This window comes from Rattus norvegicus, chromosome 2, assembly GCF_036323735.1.
Source record: "Rattus norvegicus strain BN/NHsdMcwi chromosome 2, GRCr8, whole genome shotgun sequence".
In the NCBI taxonomy this organism is placed as follows: domain Eukaryota; kingdom Metazoa; phylum Chordata; class Mammalia; order Rodentia; family Muridae; genus Rattus; species Rattus norvegicus.
In genome coordinates this window covers 61,020,652-61,038,893 of record NC_086020.1, presented here as the reverse complement: position 1 = coordinate 61,038,893, position 18,242 = coordinate 61,020,652, and the positions used below count along the sequence as shown (strand labels likewise).

Genomic DNA, 18,242 nt, shown 5'->3' with positions numbered 1-18,242 from the left:
AGATGGTTGCCTTTCTACTGTATGTGTCTCAATGCTTTATAACTTAAGATCAAAGGAATTGGTGTTACAAGAACTGCTGTTAGCCTATGGTCTTATGAGTTATGTTTACCCCTCTGCAATTAACTCACAATTACATGTAAATTTACCATTTCCAGTAAGATTTGAGTGAATGGATACTCCATTTGGTGGGGTTCTGATATGTCCCACATTTTGGAGCATTCTGTTTTTACCTTTTTCCTCCATTGGAAATTGATACACACAGAGCTCAAATCTAAAGTTACCTTTTTGGAAAATAAAAGTCTCAGGGAAAATTCCCATGCGATTCACAGATAATGGCTATTATTCATAGGAAAGGACTCTAATTATAAGTAGATTTTCTGGTTTAACCATAAACTCTGAAGCAAATAGTTCTATATTTTAAACTTTCTTTTAAAGACAGCCAACACCTACTCATCAAGACAGCCCAGATTTATTAGATAATGAGTTGAATCTTTAACATGTTCATATCAAACTGAAGCATTATTTATGACCTCATTTTAGGTTTGTATCTGTGTGGAGAGTTAACAGATTCATCTTATGCAGAGTCAAATCACTGTTTATGGGTAATTTCTTTCCTGTAGGCACAACTTTACTATTCTACAGAATTAATCTTTAGGGAGAATAGCAGGTCTTGGAAAGAGGGACTGAAAAGGCTCTACGAATGTAGAAACAGCGAGGAGGCAGAGTTGCAAGAGTTCTGATCTACCTGATTTGGAGCCATGGATCTTAGTTTTCTGTTAAGCATTTCTTCACACAGTCTCAGGCATTCACTGCCTAGGGGCATGTTGGCTGTGGCCCCTGGGCTTTTCACCCACAATCTTAGATTTTACTTAACTCATGAGAATTAAAGACAGACCTAGAAGAAATTGTAGAAACTTTGTTTTTTGAGAGAGTCACCCTACTTATTTAAAAGAGGGGAAACCGGTGGTCAGAATTTGAAAAAATTCAAGGTCTAGAATCCTATTTAGTAGCAGTGATATGACCCAGAGCTGGACACCGAGGGCTCAGAGGCTCTCCTACTAGCATCAGTCAGTATTGTGCTTGAGCCAAAAAAGTCAGAAAAGAAACCTGGTTAGATGAAGTATATATGAAACTTTCATCCACAGCAAGTCACAGGAGAGATTTCAAGGTCATTACTACTTTTCCATCTGTGTGCAGAGCGTCGAAGTATACACATTGGCCTCTTCAGGGCCAGGCACACGATTCAGTGAATCATTCAAGAATGCATCAACCTTTTTTTCAGAATGGAAAGTCTTGAATTACAGGCTTCAGGTTCATCACCAATCATGCTCAGACTCAGGTAAAGTGATTGATATTATTCAGTTCTGTGATGATTCAACATAACTATATGCAAAAAAAAATCCCTGACATTTTGTTGGTTAGTCTTTAGAACATTTTGTCATCCCCCTTTTTTGTTCATTTCTCCATTTATTTAAAAGAAATCCATTTAAGATAAAATTTGCCTTCCAATCAACGCATTTTTCTTCCAAAATGAAACCTTTTAAAAATAAAGAAAGGCACTTTGTAAACATATACAAATCTCTTTCTTTCTTGTCTATGCTAACTTGAGGTTGCTAAGGGCAGGCTGAGTCATTTTACAAATGATGGGCAGCTAAAGAGAAAAGAAAAAGAGCTAATTTTTCATCAGGACAAACTTTCCCCTGGAGTTCAGGTCCTTTGGTTGTTCATTAATTGAGGATTCACCAATTCCCTTGGATTATATCAAGTAAAGAGTCTCCCAGCTTTACTTTTACACATGCAACAAGGGCTTGACTGTTTCCCACCAAACTGGTTTACAGTGAATCATTGACCTATAACTGACCACCAGGATTGGTCTCAGGCACTTAGGAGAATGTATCATCTATTAAAAGTCAGTGACACTGCTGATGGTAAATTGTGCTCATAGTGAAGTTCTTTCTATGTACTTGTTAAAATTTATCAGAGAACATTTTGCCATTTGTGTCCTAAAGTCAATGAATATATTCAGTTTCCATGTACTTCATAACTTGAAATTTTTAGATAGTTGCTTAGAAAACTATACATTTTTAAAAATGATGCAGAAAAAAAGGTTCTTTAATCTACATGGACAATGGTTATTCATTAAACAAGATGATGGGAAAACAGGCAACAACCAAATACGAGAACAGAGCTTTGAGGCTGTTGGCTCCATGTAGGAATGAGCATGGCTTGATGCATAAAGCGTACTTTTTCTAAAGACTTATGTCTCATTTCCTGTGTCTTTCTTAGTGCTACATCTTACCTTAGCACACATATTTGCACATGATCCTAGAGTCTGACTTACACCGTGTCCATATAATGTGAAATACATGTTCAGTATGTGAAGACAAATGGGTGCTGAGACTTTAAAGAGCGAAGCAGGATGAGCACATGAATGAAAGTGACTCTGTGTTTCCCTAATTGCCTGAAAACGTCATTAAGATGCAAGGGATTGGTTCTGATTATTCACTGAGCCATAGAATCAAAGAGACTGAATTTCAAAAGGCTGTAGAAATGATTGGTCCAACACAGAGAAAGCTACAATAGGCAGTTGGTCTTTCCAAGGCAAACAGGACTAGAACCCAGGTATCTTGACCCCTAATATGCCTTCTTTCATCCAAGCTTTAGATTGAAAATATTTGACCACAAAAATTCAATAAATGAGTAGAACTATGTAGATTTGATTTTCTTCCGTGAATGCTAACTTATTTTTGTGATGCAACAACTTCAGACAGCCATGTTTTCCACATTTGCAAAATTATATATCTGAAGCCGATTTTTAGAAATTTCAAGCGATGCACTATCAATTTTATAGTGGTGATTTGTAAATAAATGCATTGATTTATTAGGATAGACTATGTTGGGAAAGACGGTTTAGTCTGCACTGGCTTAGGAATTTATCTTCTTTGTCAGTGATTTTCAAGGTGAGTGAAGTTCACTGACCCTCTTGGAAGTTTATGTATATTTTGCATCTCATTGTCTTGTGTGACTTTATATAAGTTACATCATTATGTGAATCTGAAATCACTAAGAGTTTTGTTTTTGTTTTCTCTTTACGTACAGTGTTTATTTTGAGTGAAATAGGCTTGCTTCATCCTTTGCAACAGAGAGAAAAATAATTTGTCATGAAAACGATCATAGAAAAAAAATGCTTCTCCAGCTCGATCATGCCTGTGAGTTATCTGGGAACTGAGTAAAGGCAGTAAAATTCAGACTCCAATTCTGTATGTCTTCGAAGAAGCTTAAGAAGCTGCAAACACAATTTCCAAGCAGTGCCCCTGTGATGCAGTTGGTTCTTAGACATTCAGTATGGAGGCTTTCAGGGTATTGCGTGAGCCTGGACAATCTTTCTCAAATGCTTCTGCCATTCACAAGATACTTTGTGTATTAGGAATATAAGCTTTGGCTGTTTGCATTTGGAGTTCTGGAAGTTCATTGGCTCTAGGTTTCCTTTCAGTCATTGGAGAATCTTTGAGTCCTGCTTCTACCACCATGTGACGCTGGGCGTCACAAGATCTGAGTTCAGTCTTCACATCCAGTCGGTGAAAGGAGAGAGACTTGATTTGCCAATAGGTGAGAAGTGGAGGAAGCGTGAGTCATAGATGCTGTTGGAGATCCAAGGCTTTGCTTTGAACCTTCTCAGGAAGCCTGCCCTTGGACTTGCCTTGCCGATTCTACCATCCCCTGACCTTTAAAACTGTTCTTATCACTGGGCAGATGCTTGCTTCCCTAAAACTTTTATCTTAACATCCCTGACGTAAGCACAACCTCTGCCAAGATCTTACAAATGGATGTATTCCAAGGAGATGCTGACGTTTGATTTTGCTCAAAATCCTTTTGTGTTCAGGATAAAAGTAAATGAAACAAAGTCAGATTTCTGTCTTGGAAACCCTCATCCACCACCACTATCCTTGTTCATGGTGGTTTGTGAGATTCACTCATACGTGGGCAGAGCCCTAAGCTCATGGGAGAAATAGGTCTATAGAAAGCTCTAAAACCCAAAGTTAGTGATGGTTGCTGTTTGAAGTATCCTGGGGATAAAATAATCAGATAAACTTTACTCTATTGTACTCAATTGGTGTTTTCATCCACTTTGCATTCCTCAATGGGCAATGGGTTGCCTGGCACTTCAGTTTAACAGGGACTGCATACACTGAACAACTTTGAATACTCATTGTAACTTGGCAGCAGAAATTACTCTACTCACTCGAATACGTAAACAGCAATACTGGGAAGTTAGAAAATAGTCTTTACTTTACCTAAGCGATAGAAAAATAGTCTTCAAAAATACATTGCGAAACTTACGGGTTTGTATTAAAGTAGAATTTTATGTACAGTAAGGCAACACTCCTATTAGAGTCCTGCAATGATTACCTTTTAGATTAAAGTTAGTCTTTGGGAAATTTTTTTTCTACTAAGAAAATACTCGGGTTTATAACAAGTCACCCCCTGCTCAAATGAAGCAAGGAGAGCATGTGAAATGGTTCCCTATGTGGAATTCATTGGCCTTTCTTTGTAAGAAAATTTTATTTACCCAAACTATACACTCGAGAAGCCTTAGAATAAAATAAAGTTTCAGCAGAATAACCCAGGCTTAACATACTCGAATCACCTTAAGAAAGCATTAGGGGCTTGAACCCATTTGCGTACAGGCAATGGGTCCTTAAGGTAAAGCGACTGATGTAAACAGTTTGGCTGGTGTCCTGGAATGTATTCTTTCAAAAAAGTGCACTATCTGGACCATCATCATGAAAATGAAAGAGGAGTGTAAAGGCTTAGCCCTCAGTTCTTAAGAGCAGTTTTCATGGCATTTTCAACCCATCTGTCATCTTCTTGTGCTAAGTCATTTTGACTATATCATACCTTTTGTCAGATGACAGATCTATTGCAGAGGCTAATACCTGTTGGCACCATCCCTCAAGAATAATAAGCGATGTGCTTTTAATTACATTGAACAATATATATATATATATATATATATATATATATATATATATATATATATGCGCGCAAAGAGCAAGATCACAGGAAACAAGTTGATTTGTTTTGGAGATCAGCTGTTAAAAAGAGGCAAGCGATGAACACAAGCGTGAGAAGGAGTGAAGTAGTGTTTTTCTTTTTTTCTTTTTTATACCCACATCCTGTAACATTTGCTAGCAGACCACATTACTTCATGACTCTGTAGTGTTACCTGAAGAGAAATCACAGTTTAGCCAATCGTTCCATAAGTCTAGCTATCAGTGAAAGGAGTGCATGAAGCACGTAGGATCCAGGTAATCCAGCCTACCCAGTTGGAGTCTGCGGTTGCTTGAGGTTGCAGTGAAGCTGGCCAGATCTTTCTCAGATTGGTCAGCTTCAAACGATGGTGGAGCCTTCTTGGCTGATTCCTCGAGCAACGCTGTGTTCTGGGCTCGTGAGTCTGGCACTAATACGAGGATATTGTTATCCGTAATGCCAGACACCTTGGCATACTCCTTACTGGTTTCAGGAACCCCAGGCTTCTCTGTCTGGTTGTTTTCTCTCTGCTTGGGGAATAATGATAGCACTCCATCTTTGTTGACTTTGTGAATCTCCACATAATCTGGGGGTTTAACATAGACAGTGGGGCTTTTCTCCTGGAGCAGCGGCCAAGGTGTGTTTTGTTTGTCAGAAGGGAAGCTTTTTGCCCCTTTTTGCTCAGCCACTTCTTCCTCTCCAGTCTCAAGGGCTTTAGACAACTTTAGAACATTTTCCTCTGCTTTGTCCAAGAAAGAGTCCAGTGTATTCACAGGACTTCCGGCTAGCTTGCACACATCAGCAACACTGTGGTAAGGAGATCTGGGCATGTGTTGGCCAGGCAGTAATGGCCATGTTGAAGATTTGGGTGCATCTACATGAAAATTGGGGTTGGTGCTTTGGGGGTCCACGGTGGGAGGAATATTTGCTTCAGGATTCTCTGGCTTCTCAGTGATCTCAGGGATGTGCAAAGTAGGGGGGTAGGCCTGGGGTTCCTCACACTTTTCAGATAAAAGAGAATGGCTGTCATAGCTTCCGTGACCAGAGTCACTGTCGGGATCTAGGTGTGTGGGCTTAACACCCTGACCTGGATACTCTTTGGAATGGGATGGCATTAGCCGCTCGTCCTCATTGTCATCAACTTCTAAGAACTCCACCAGCAAGTCCTCACAGTCAGAAGTAGGGGGAAAGTCTTGGCACCCCAAGGCACTCAGCAGCTCTTCAGACTTGCCCTTCTATTGAAACACAGATACAAGGAGAGATGGCTGTTAGCTTCATCACACGCCACCCTCAGCGTCACAGCTGAGCGGTGACTGAGCAGAATAAAGGAGCTTTGCTCCCGGGGCAGCAGCCAGGCTGTATCTTGCTTAGTCTTGGAATGGTAGCTTTCCACCTCCTTCTGCTCAGGAGAAGGCCCCTGTGAGCAGACTCACAGAATCCCTCCCACCCTAGGCTGCAGACATGTGAGTGTCAGGCCACCCAGAGGAACCTTTTGAGTTCTTTTTATGTCTTTCCTAATTTATCCCTGCGATTCTAATAGTGGTCATGGACTTAATGGGCATATAACAATGCATCATAAACATATAACTACAAAATGAAAATGTCTCGTGAAACAGTTGGTGTTATAGTGTTTGCATAGACATGTGACCCTGACCCTCAGTGGCTGAGTAGTTCTGGGCTACGGCGGCTGTCCTCCTAGGCTCCTCTACCACGTTTTGGACTGTGGTGACAGTGAGCTAGTTCTTGTCTCTGGCTTCAGCCACTCATCTTCCTCCTCACACTCTTATTAGTTCCCACCCCTCCTTTCCTTTCTCTTCTGATCCTACCTTTTTAGCTCCTTCTCTGTTTCTTTCATCTCCTTCCTCTTCCTCTTTCATCCACTATTCCACATTTCCCTCTATTCCTTCTCTCCCTCTTACCTCAACCCTTTCCTCTTCAAATCCCCCCACACCCCTGCCTTTCCTTCCCACTCCTCTAACTTAGGCCATGTGCCTAAGCCTTGACTTTTATCCCTTATAATGTAGCTATGACTTCTGGTAGGTTACTTTCCTCGCTGGACCACAGCGTCTCCAATCTTATGATGGGAGTAGCAGCAGTCATCTGCAAGGGTTCTTTTGAGCATTAGAGTTAATGGGAGAAAGACTATAAAAAACATAGCCCTAAATAGCCATTTATCGTTAAGTCTCTGTGGCTAGCAGGTTACATTGCAAGTTAGACAGGGGGTGACTTGCTTGGCTGAGATGTTCCTGTTGATTTTATAAAGGTCAATACTGACTGAAGAATGGTGGTAAGATCACTGGACCTGAAGTCCAAACTCCTTAGTTCTAGTCCTTGCTGTAACAGTTGCAATCAAAGTGATTTTGGCAGACAAGTTAAACTCGTGGTAATAATATCAGCTGGCATTTACCTTTAAATATAGGTAAAAGCTTCTCTATACATTACTGTTAAGGTAAAATTGCAGCTATACATTTCAACCTAGAGACAGATGCTTTAGGCTTGTCTCAGATCAGCCTAATGAGCTTAGGAAAACACCAGCCCATAGAGTACTGATCTACTGACTGCTCACCTGGAGCATGGGGACAATGGGAAATTTTGTCACAATGGCTTATGTAAGAAACATTCAAGTGGAAGCTTTGACTCGTGTGTAAGGGAGATAGTGGTAGCGAGTTAGCTAAAATATCTGCTCTCTTTATAAATTCATTATTTGAACAAAACGGTCATCCCTGTCTTCAGGAGCAGCCCTGGGCAACACAGCATGGCTCGCCGTGAATTTGGATGTTTTTTAGGTTTCTCTTCTTGCCCTCTACCATTTAGAATATGATGATTAACACATTCATCCCAAATGCTTTCATCTGTTAACATACATGGTGCTGAGGAGGGACCACTGGGAAAGGACGGTCAAGAGGTCCAGATTGGATTGATGGGATTGTGTGTGCATGTGTGAACTTCATTATCACCAAGCAGTGAGTCAGACTGCGTCCTCTGCTTCAGGCACTTACCTCCAGCAGATGGGTATCAAATCCTTTTATTTTTGGCCCAGGAACTGGTGGAAAGATGCAGGTCATCATGCTATAAAATAATTTGTGAGAGTGGATAAATGACTCATCTTTTCATTGTTAATATTTGAAAGAGTTTTTCTTTAACTTTCTAATTCCCAAATAGCTGATGCGTGGGCTTTCAGAGGTTGAAGTCTGTAGCTGTGTGAAAGTAATAGCAAATACTAAAGGTAATTGTGAAGACACACTACACCCTATGCTGGCTAATTTTGGATGATGATTTCAAGCTACTGGATTATTCTATTTGGTTTTCCCAATGTTGGCTGCATATGTCAGATTTCCACAATTTTACAGCTCTAAGTCCCTATTTGATGGAAAGAGTACTGGATTTAAATAAGCACATTTTAATACTTAAAAAAAAACCTCTGAAAAAAATTACTTTTTTTGTATGAGCAAAATTACTGGGACTAATGGATAAATGAGGTGCTTAGGCAGTTTGCTGGTTTCCATCCTCTTTGTATCAGTGCTTTTTGTCATTATTCCCAATAGCAATGACTGAGAGAAGGGCTGAGAGACAGAGTAGTACCTATAGCCCTTCAAAGCCACTGCCCAGACCATAATCAAACAGATGACAGCAGAGAGAATGGCCACAATGATCCACACGGTTGTGTCCTTCAAGGTGAAGTCTAAAAAACAAACAGCCAGAGAGCTTTGGTCACATATAACATCATACTAGAAACCAGACAGCCAGCCAACATAACACACGGAACTCATGAACTCAAGATTCTTTTCTTTCTACTTATATCTCTTAACTTGAAAAGCCATCCATCAATAGTTGGTAGGCATAAGGCAAACAGGGAGGTCAGAATGAATGACCAGTGAGTCCTTGGAAGACATTATAACTTTATTCTGCAACTTTATCCTAAAACCTGGTGTTTGACAACTGTGATTCAGGCAGTAATACAATTCTTTCAAATGTCTTTTTGTTAGATTAAGAGATGATAATCACATTTTAAACTATTTTTTTCTCGCTGAGGCTTAAAATAGTTTCTATATTAATAGCTATTACATGCAGTTTTATTGTTTATATTATTTATAAACACAGGTAAGAATTATAGCCCAAACACTCACCATTTGGCATTTCAACGGAACTCTCCTGGCTCCATCTACTCCAGTATCCATGGTCTGGCTTGCAGCGAGTCTGGACAAGATACTTTTGCCCTGGATATAGGTCAAAAACTTTAAACTGTGTTTGATGACCTGTAAAATGGATCTAAAGAGGGACAAGGAAAACAGAAGACACTTCTGAATTTTGTTATGAGGAAAGACCTTTTTAAAAAAACATATAATATTGGGGATTTAGGTTATATGGCTATTTAGACAAAGCCCTGTTTGCATCACTCTATTCTATCCTTTCTGTCTTCTTCTAAAAATTCTCTCACAAAATTTAAAAAGTGAGCTTGAGGTGAGCATGGTCTACAGAGTGAGTTCCTGAAAAGCAGGGCAACACAGAAAAACCTGTGTCTCAAAAAACCCAACAGAATACTTGGTGACAAATTAACTCACACATATGAGAGAGAATAAAATTATTAGTTTACAAATTCTAGTGAAGTAATTGACTCAAAGAATCATTTGTTGGTGCTAAAACTACGAAGAGAAGAAACCCAAGTCTTCTTGTATGTTGAAGTAATTGTCCATGAATAAAATGATACTTAACAAGGAAGACATCAGATTTCTACCTCCCTAATCTAGGACTTAGTGTTATTTATATGAGTCCAGTCAAATGGCTTATGCCTTTTGATGATGATGACGACGATGACGACGATGATGATGACGATGACGATGAATATAGTATAAAGTTCAAGCTAATTACTTATACAGTACATTGAGCTACATGGTATTCAACTTGAATCTAACTCAGTCCTTAAATCTAAAGTCTGGTTGCAAAAGTCACTGAAGCAGAAACAGCAGCTAAGTGATTAAACAAAAGACTAATAGGGTTGGGGATTTAGCTCAGTGGTAGAGCGCTTGCCTAGCAAGCGCAAGGCCCTGGGTTCGGTCCCCAGCTCCGAAAAAAAAAAAAAGACTAATAAAAAGTGAAGATTGTGTGACATCCTGATGTGACCTCCTGTCCTCATTGCATGGAGTAGACTTTGGTTTGGACAAACCAGTTAATAAATATTTTATTTTGAAGGAACTGAGACAAGGCAAATTAGAATAGACTAATTACAAAGTTATTTGGGGGGTTTAATTACATTTAAAATTGTGTGGTCCTAATTTTGACTACATTTGCAAATGTTCCTCTTTTAACAGAAACATATGCTAAGATAATTAAGGGTAGAATATTATAATGCCTATAGTTATGACCTTATCTTTTTATACTTAAGTATTACAAAGTATTTTTTAAAAACATATTACAGATGTAACTGACATATTCAGATTTAACTGAAACTCTCTTGCCTCCTCAGTATAGTTTATGTTCTTCCAGAGGCATCTGGATTTGATGCATCCTTAGGAAGCCAAGTTGGGAGCCTGTCCAGTACAAGCTGTCTTTCTGAGAGTTCTGAGTATGAACAGCGTTCGATCTCATTAGAAGGGAGAGGAATTTCCATACCCAGGAGGGCCATGCCTACAAGGGGATGCCAACATGGTGGGCAACTAATTAGAGAAATAATCCATTCTGTTATGAGAGGTTTATCCTTGCGAAAGGACATGCTTCTTCCAGTAAGCTTCTGTTTGACTTACCTCCCACTCTTCTGCTTCTTCAGGCTTTAATCGAATTTCATATTCCATTGTAAACCAACCAGTTTTCACATCAGTTATGGTGGGTGGGGACCATTTTACCCACAGATATGTTTTTTTGTCTTTTAGCTGTTTTACTTCTAATGTCAGGTTCCGAGGAGGCTCTGGCTCAACTGTAGATATAAAAGAAATTTTATTTTCCTTCATTGCTTTGACCTCCTTTTCTGTTCTCTAAAATAACTTGCATTTTCTATCAGACTAATTTCTCCGCTGTATTATGAGCTCCTAGAGGACATGATAACTACGTTCTTCCTCTTAATATGTAATCAAGCATGTTTGTTCTTGAACATAGGGTTTGAATGCTAACAATACTAACCAACTGAGATTTTGTCTTGACTCCCTTTTCTACTTAACACCAACCAGATTCACACACATGTTTACATTCTTTTCCTGAGGGCAATGACTGTGTAATAACAGTGGAGATGGGAGTTTCAAGTTGAAGTTGCTATATGTGACTATTGGGAAAGGGATTTTAAATAGTTTATCTTCCTTCGTTTGGAGCAAGCATCTCCTTGAAGAAAAGCTGCACACCCATTCATATTTAAAATTTTGCAGGTAACATGTTTACAGATTTTTGCCTTTATCAACTAACTGTGTTCTACACTCAAAATATGCATTACTCCTTATGGAGAACAGCATTCACTCTGCCAGATAATAAATGGTTAAGGTGTGCACAGCACTTGAACTTTTTGACAGTGTTTCCATAATTAACCCTCAAATATCTTGTTGGCTCATTCATTCATTCATTCATTCATTCATCAAATGTTTATTGAATTACCACTAGCAAATGCTTAACATTTCTTTCTTTAATTTTCTAAAGATGTGCAGTTTATTAAAATGGTCTCATACCAGCTGTACAGACAAGCCCTGGCTACCTCAACACCTCAACCCACTCCCTGGTAGACCAAAGCATTTGTACAACAAATTAGGGATCAAAACATTGGGGGTTACAATGCCTGACTATTCAGAAATTAAAATCAAAACTAAAGAAATATTAAGGCAGAAGATTTAAGCAAAATTTTGCAGTACATTATTTACACAGAACCAATGCTGTCACCTCTAAGTGTGGACTCAGGGTGTGGATTTAGCCATCCTCCTCTCAGGAGTGGTGGTGACTTTTGAGAGGGTGAGAGACATCCTATAGCCATATACCTCATTAAGATTTTGTGAATGCGGCTGCCGCTGCAGAGAGCCCCTGGGCAGCACCCCACGAGCGAACCTGAGCCTCGGGACCACAGGTAAGACCAAATTTTCTGCTGCAAGAAAGCTGCCTGGTGAGCTTGGGACACACGGAAGCAGAATTTCTCTAGGACCGGGCACGTTCTGTGTTTACCGGAAGTCCCACACCCGCGGATCCCGGCCCGCAGCAGCTCTCTGCTCCCAGACCCGGTGAGAGAGAGTCCCAACCGCCTGGTCAGGTGGGCACTCCTGAGGCTGCAGAGCGGAAGAGACCACCAACACTGCTCACCCCTGCCCACATCCCTGGCCCAAGAGGAAACTGTATAAGGCCTCTGGGCTTCCGTGGGGGAGCGGCAGGACCCCTGCCAGAGACACCGCCGGACCCTGAAGGAAACAGACCGGATAAACAGTTCTCTGCACCCAAATCCCGTGGGAGGGAGAGCTAAACCTTCAGAGAGGCAGACAAGCCTGGGAAACCAGAAGAGACTGCTCCCTGCACACACATCTCGGATGCCAGAGGAAAAAGCCAAAGACCATCTGGAACCCTGGTGCACTGAAGCTCCCGGAAGGGGCGGCACAGGTCTTCCTGGTTGCTGCCGCTGCAGAGAGCCCCTGGGCAGCACCCCACGAGCAAACCTGAGCCTCGGGACCACAGGTAAGACCAAATTTGCTGCTGCAAGAAAGCTGCCTGGTGAACTCAAGACACAGGCCCACAGGAACAGCTGAAGACCTGTAGAGAGGAAAAACCACACGCCCGAAAGCAGAACACTCTGTCCCCATAACTGACTGAAAGAGAGGAAAACAGGTCTACAGCACTCCTGACACACAGGCTTATAGGACAGTCTAGCCACTGTCAGAAATAGCAGAACAAAGTAACACTAGAGATAATCTGATGGCGAGAGGCAAGCGCAGGAACCCAAGCAACAGAAACCAAGACTACATGCCATCATCGGAGCCCAATTCTCCCACCAAAACAAACATGGAATATCCAAACACACCAGAAAAGCAAGATCTAGTTTCAAAATCATATTTGATCATGATGCTGGAGGACTTCAAGAAAGACATGAACACACTTAGGGAAGCACAGGAAAACATTAATAAACAAGTAAAAGCCTACAGAGAGGAATCGCAAAAATCCCTGAAAGAATTCCAGGAAAACACAATCAAACAGTTGAAGGAATTAAAAATGGAAATAGAAGCAATCAAGAAAGAACACATGGAAACAACCCTGGATATAGAAAACCAAAAGAAGAGACAAGGGGCCGTAGATACAAGCTTCACCAACAGAATACAAGAGATGGAAGAGAGAATCTCAGGAGCAGAAGATTCCATAGAAATCATTGACTCAACTGTCAAAGATAATGTAAAGCGGAAAAAGCTACTGGTCCAAAACATACAGGAAATCCAGGACTCAATGAGAAGATCAAAACTAAGGATAATAGGTATAGAAGAGAGTGAAGACTCCCAGCTCAAAGGACCAGTAAATATCTTCAACAAAATCATAGAAGAAAACTTCCCTAACCTAAAAAAAGAGATACCCATAGACATACAAGAAGCCTACAGAACTCCAAATAGATTGGACCAGAAAAGAAACACCTCCCGTCACATAATTGTCAAAACACCAAACGCACAAAATAAAGAAAGAATATTAAAAGCAGTAAGGGAAAAAGGTCAAGTAACATATAAAGGGAGACCTATCAGAATCACACCAGACTTCTCGCCAGAAACTATGAAGGCCAGAAGATCCTGGACTGATGTCATACAGACCCTAAGAGAACACAAATGCCAGCCCAGGTTACTGTATCCAGCAAAACTCTCAATTAACATTGATGGAGAAACCAAGATATTCCATGACAAAACCAAATTTACACAATATCTTTCTACAAATCCAGCACTACAAAGGATAATAAATGGTAAAGCCCAACATAAGAAGCAAGAAACTAATCGTCTTGGCAACAAAACAAAGAGAATGAAGGCACACAAACATAACCTCACATCCAAATATGAATATAACGGGAAGCAATAATCACTATTCCTTAATATCTCTCAATATCAATGGCCTCAACTCCCCAATAAAAAGACATAGATTAACAAACTGGATACGCAACGAGGACCCTGCATTCTGCTGCCTACAGGAAACACACCTCAGAGACAAAGACAGACACTACCTCAGAGTGAAAGGCTGGAAAACAACTTTCCAAGCAAATGGTCAGAAGAAGCAAGCTGGAGTAGCCATTCTAATATCAAATAAAATCAATTTCCAACTAAAAGTCATCAAAAAAGATAAGGAAGGACACTTCATATACATCAAAGGAAAAATCAACCAAGATGAACTCTCAATCCTAAATATCTATGCCCCAAATACAAGGGCACCTACATACGTAGAAGAAACCTTACTAAAGCTCAAAACACACATTGCACCTCACACAATAATAGTGGGAGATTTCAACACCCCACTCTCATCAATGGACAGATCATGGAAACAGAAATTAAACAGTGATGTCGACAGACTAAGAGAAGTCATGAGCCAAATGGACTTAACGGATATTTATAGAACATTCTATCCTAAAGCAAAAGGATATACCTTCTTCTCAGCTCCTCATGGTACTTTCTCCAAAATTGACCATATAATTGGTCAAAAAACGGGCCTCAACAGGTACAGAAAGATAGAAATAATCCCATGCGTGCTATCGGACCACCACGGCCTAAAACTGGTCTTCAATAACAATAAGGGAAGAATGCCCACATATACGTGGAAATTGAACAATGCTCTACTCAATGATAACCTGGTCAAGGAAGAAATAAAGAAAGAAATTAAAAACTTTTTAGAATTTAATGAAAATGAAGATACAACATACTCAAACTTATGGGACACAATGAAAGCTGTGCTAAGAGGAAAACTCATAGCGCTGAGTGCCTGCAGAAAGAAACAGGAAAGAGCATATGTCAGCAGCTTGACAGCACACCTAAAAGCTCTAGAACAAAAAGAAGCAAATACACCCAGGAGGAGTAGAAGGCAGGAAATAATCAAACTCAGAGCTGAAATCAACCAAGTAGAAACAAAAAGGACCATAGAAAGAATCAACAGAACCAAAAGTTGGTTCTTTGAGAAAATCAACAAGATAGATAAACCCTTAGCCAGACTAACGAGAGGACACAGAGAGTGTGTCCAAATTAACAAAATCAGAAATGAAAAGGGAGACATAACTACAGGTTTGGAGGAAATTCAAAAAATCATCAGATCTTACTATAAAAACCTATATTCAACAAAATTTGAAAATCTTCAGGAAATGGACAATTTCCTAGACAGATACCAGGTATCGAAGTTAAATCAGGAACAGATAAACCAGTTAAACAACCCCATAACTCCTAAGGAAATAGAAGCAGTCATTAAAGGTCTCCCAACCAAAAAGAGCCCAGGTCCAGACGGGTTTAGTGCAGAATTCTATCAAACCTTCATAGAAGACCTCATACCAATATTATCCAAACTATTCCACAAAATTGAAACAGATGGAGCCCTACCGAATTCCTTCTACGAAGCCACAATTACTCTTATACCTAAACCACACAAAGACACAACAAAGAAAGAGAACTTCAGACCAATTTCCCTTATGAATATCGACGCAAAAATACTCAATAAAATTCTGGCAAACCGAATTCAAGAGCACATCAAAACAATCATCCACCATGATCAAGTAGGCTTCATCCCAGGCATGCAGGGATGGTTTAATATACGGAAAACCATCAACGTGATCCATTATATAAACAAACTGAAAGAACAGAACCACATGATCATTTCATTAGATGCTGAGAAAGCATTTGACAAAATTCAACACCCCTTCATGATAAAAGTCCTGGAAAGAATAGGAATTCAAGGCCCATACCTAAACATAGTAAAAGCCATATACAGCAAACCAGTTGCTAACATTAAACTAAATGGAGAGAAACTTGAAGCAATCCCACTAAAATCAGGGACTAGACAAGGCTGCCCACTCTCTCCCTACTTATTCAATATAGTTCTTGAAGTTCTAGCCAGAGCAATCAGACAACAAAAGGAGATCAAAGGGATACAGATCGGAAAAGAAGAGGTCAAAATATCACTATTTGCAGATGACATGATAGTATATTTAAGTGATCCCAAAAGTTCCACCAGAGAACTACTAAAGCTGATAAACAACTTCAGCAAAGTGGCTGGGTATAAAATTAACTCAAATAAATCAGTTGCCTTCCTCTATACAAAAGAGAAACAAGCCGAGAAAGAAATTAGGGAAACGACACCCTTCATAATAGACCCAAATAATATAAAGTACCTCGGTGTGACTTTAACCAAGCAAGTAAAAGATCTGTACAATAAGAACTTCAAGACACTGAGGAAAGAAATTGAAGAAGACCTCAGAAGATGGAAAGATCTCCCATGCTCATGGATTGGCAGGATTAATATAGTAAAAATGGCCATTTTACCAAAAGCAATCTACAGATTCAATGCAATCCCCATCAAAATACCAATCCAATTCTTCAAAGAGTTAGACAGAACAATTTGCAAATTCATCTGGAATAACAAAAAACCCAGGATAGCTAAAGCTATCCTCAACAATAAAAGGACTTCAGGGGGAATCACTATCCCTGAACTCAAGCAGTATTACAGAGCAATAGTGATAAAAACTGCATGGTATTGGTACAGAGACAGACAGATAGACCAACGGAATAGAATTGAAGACCCAGAAATGAACCCACACACCTATGGTCACTTGATTTTTGACAAAGGAGCCAAAACCATCCAATGGAAAGAAGATAGCATTTTCAGCAAATGGTGCTGGTTCAAGTGGAGGTACATGTAGAAGAATGCAGATCGATCCATGCTTATCACCCTGTACAAAGCTTAAGTCCAAGTGGATCAAGGACCTCCACATCAAACCAGACACACTCAAACTAATAGAAGAAAAGCTAGGGAAGCATCTGGAACACATGGGCACTGGAAAAAATTTCCTGAACAAAACACCAATGGCTTATGCTCTAAGATCAAGAATCGACAAATGGGATCTCATAAAACTGCAAAGCTTCTGTAAGGCAAAGGACACTGTGGTTAGGACAAAACGGCAACCAACAGATTGGGAAAAGATCTTTACCAATCCTACAACAGATAGAGGCCTTATATCCAAAATATACAAAGAACTCAAGAAGTTAGACCGCAGGGAAACAAATAACCCTATTAAAAAATGGGGTTCAGAGCTAAACAAAGAATTCACAGCTGAGGAATGCCGAATGGCTGAGAAACACCTAAAGAAATGTTCAACATCTTTAGTCATAAGGGAAATGCAAATCAAAACAACCCTGAGATTTCACCTCACACCAGTGAGAATGGCTAAGATCAAAAACTCAGGTGACAGCAGATGCTGGCGAGGATGTGGAGAAAGAGGAACACTCCTCCATTGTTGGTGGGATTGCAGACTGGTAAAACCATTCTGGAAATCAGTCTGGAGGTTCCTCAGAAAATTGGACATTGAACTGCCTGAGGATCCAGCTATACCTCTCTTGGGCATATACCCAAAAGATGCCTCAACATATAAAAGAGACACGTGCTCCACTATGTTCATCGCAGCCTTATTTATAATAGCCAGAAAATGGAAAGATCCCAGATGCCCTTCAACAGAGGAATGGATACAGAAAATGTGGTACATCTACACAATGGAATATTACTCAGCTATCAAAAACGAGTTTATGAAATTCGTAGGCAAATGGTTGGAACTGGAAAATATCATCCTGAGTGAGCTAACCCAATCACAGAAAGACATACATGGTATGCACTCATTGATAAGTGGCTATTAGCCCAAATGCTTGAATTACCCTAGATCCCTAGAACAAACGAAACTCAAGACGGATGATCAAAATGTGAATGCTTCACTCCTTCTTTAAATGAGGAAAAAGAATACCCTTGGCAGGGAAGGGAGAGGCAAAGATTAAAACAGAGACTTAAGGAACACCCATTCAGAGCCTGCCCCACATGTGGCCCATACATATACAGCCACCCAATTAGACAAGATGGATGAAGCAAAGAAGTGCAGACCGACAGGAGCCGGATGTAGATTGCTCCTGAGAGACACAGCCAGAATACAGCAAATACAGAGGCGAATGCCAGCAGCAAACCACTGAACTGAGAATAGGTCCCCTATTGAAGGAATCAGAGAAAGAACTGGAAGAGCTTGAAGGGGCTCGAGACCCCAAAAGTACAACAAT

The 18,242-nt window shown here is 40.1% G+C and overlaps 1 protein-coding gene across 12 annotated transcripts in view; it reads right to left on the bottom strand.

Annotated features, from left to right (window-relative positions):
• The window catches only part of Prlr (prolactin receptor), a 190,493-nt gene that overhangs the window by 12,990 nt on the left and 159,261 nt on the right, over positions 1 to 18,242 (bottom strand). For 6 of the 12 annotated variants that reach the window (XM_039101746.2, XM_063281310.1, XM_063281311.1 and 3 more), the window contains 5 exons: positions 10,773 to 10,942; positions 9,159 to 9,300; positions 8,614 to 8,713; positions 8,031 to 8,100; positions 5,324 to 6,266 (listed from right to left, as the gene is read on the bottom strand). In XM_039101746.2, the coding sequence (XP_038957674.2) occupies positions 5,324 to 6,266; positions 8,031 to 8,100; positions 8,614 to 8,713; positions 9,159 to 9,300; positions 10,773 to 10,942 (1,425 nt within the window). 12 annotated transcript variants of the gene reach the window in all.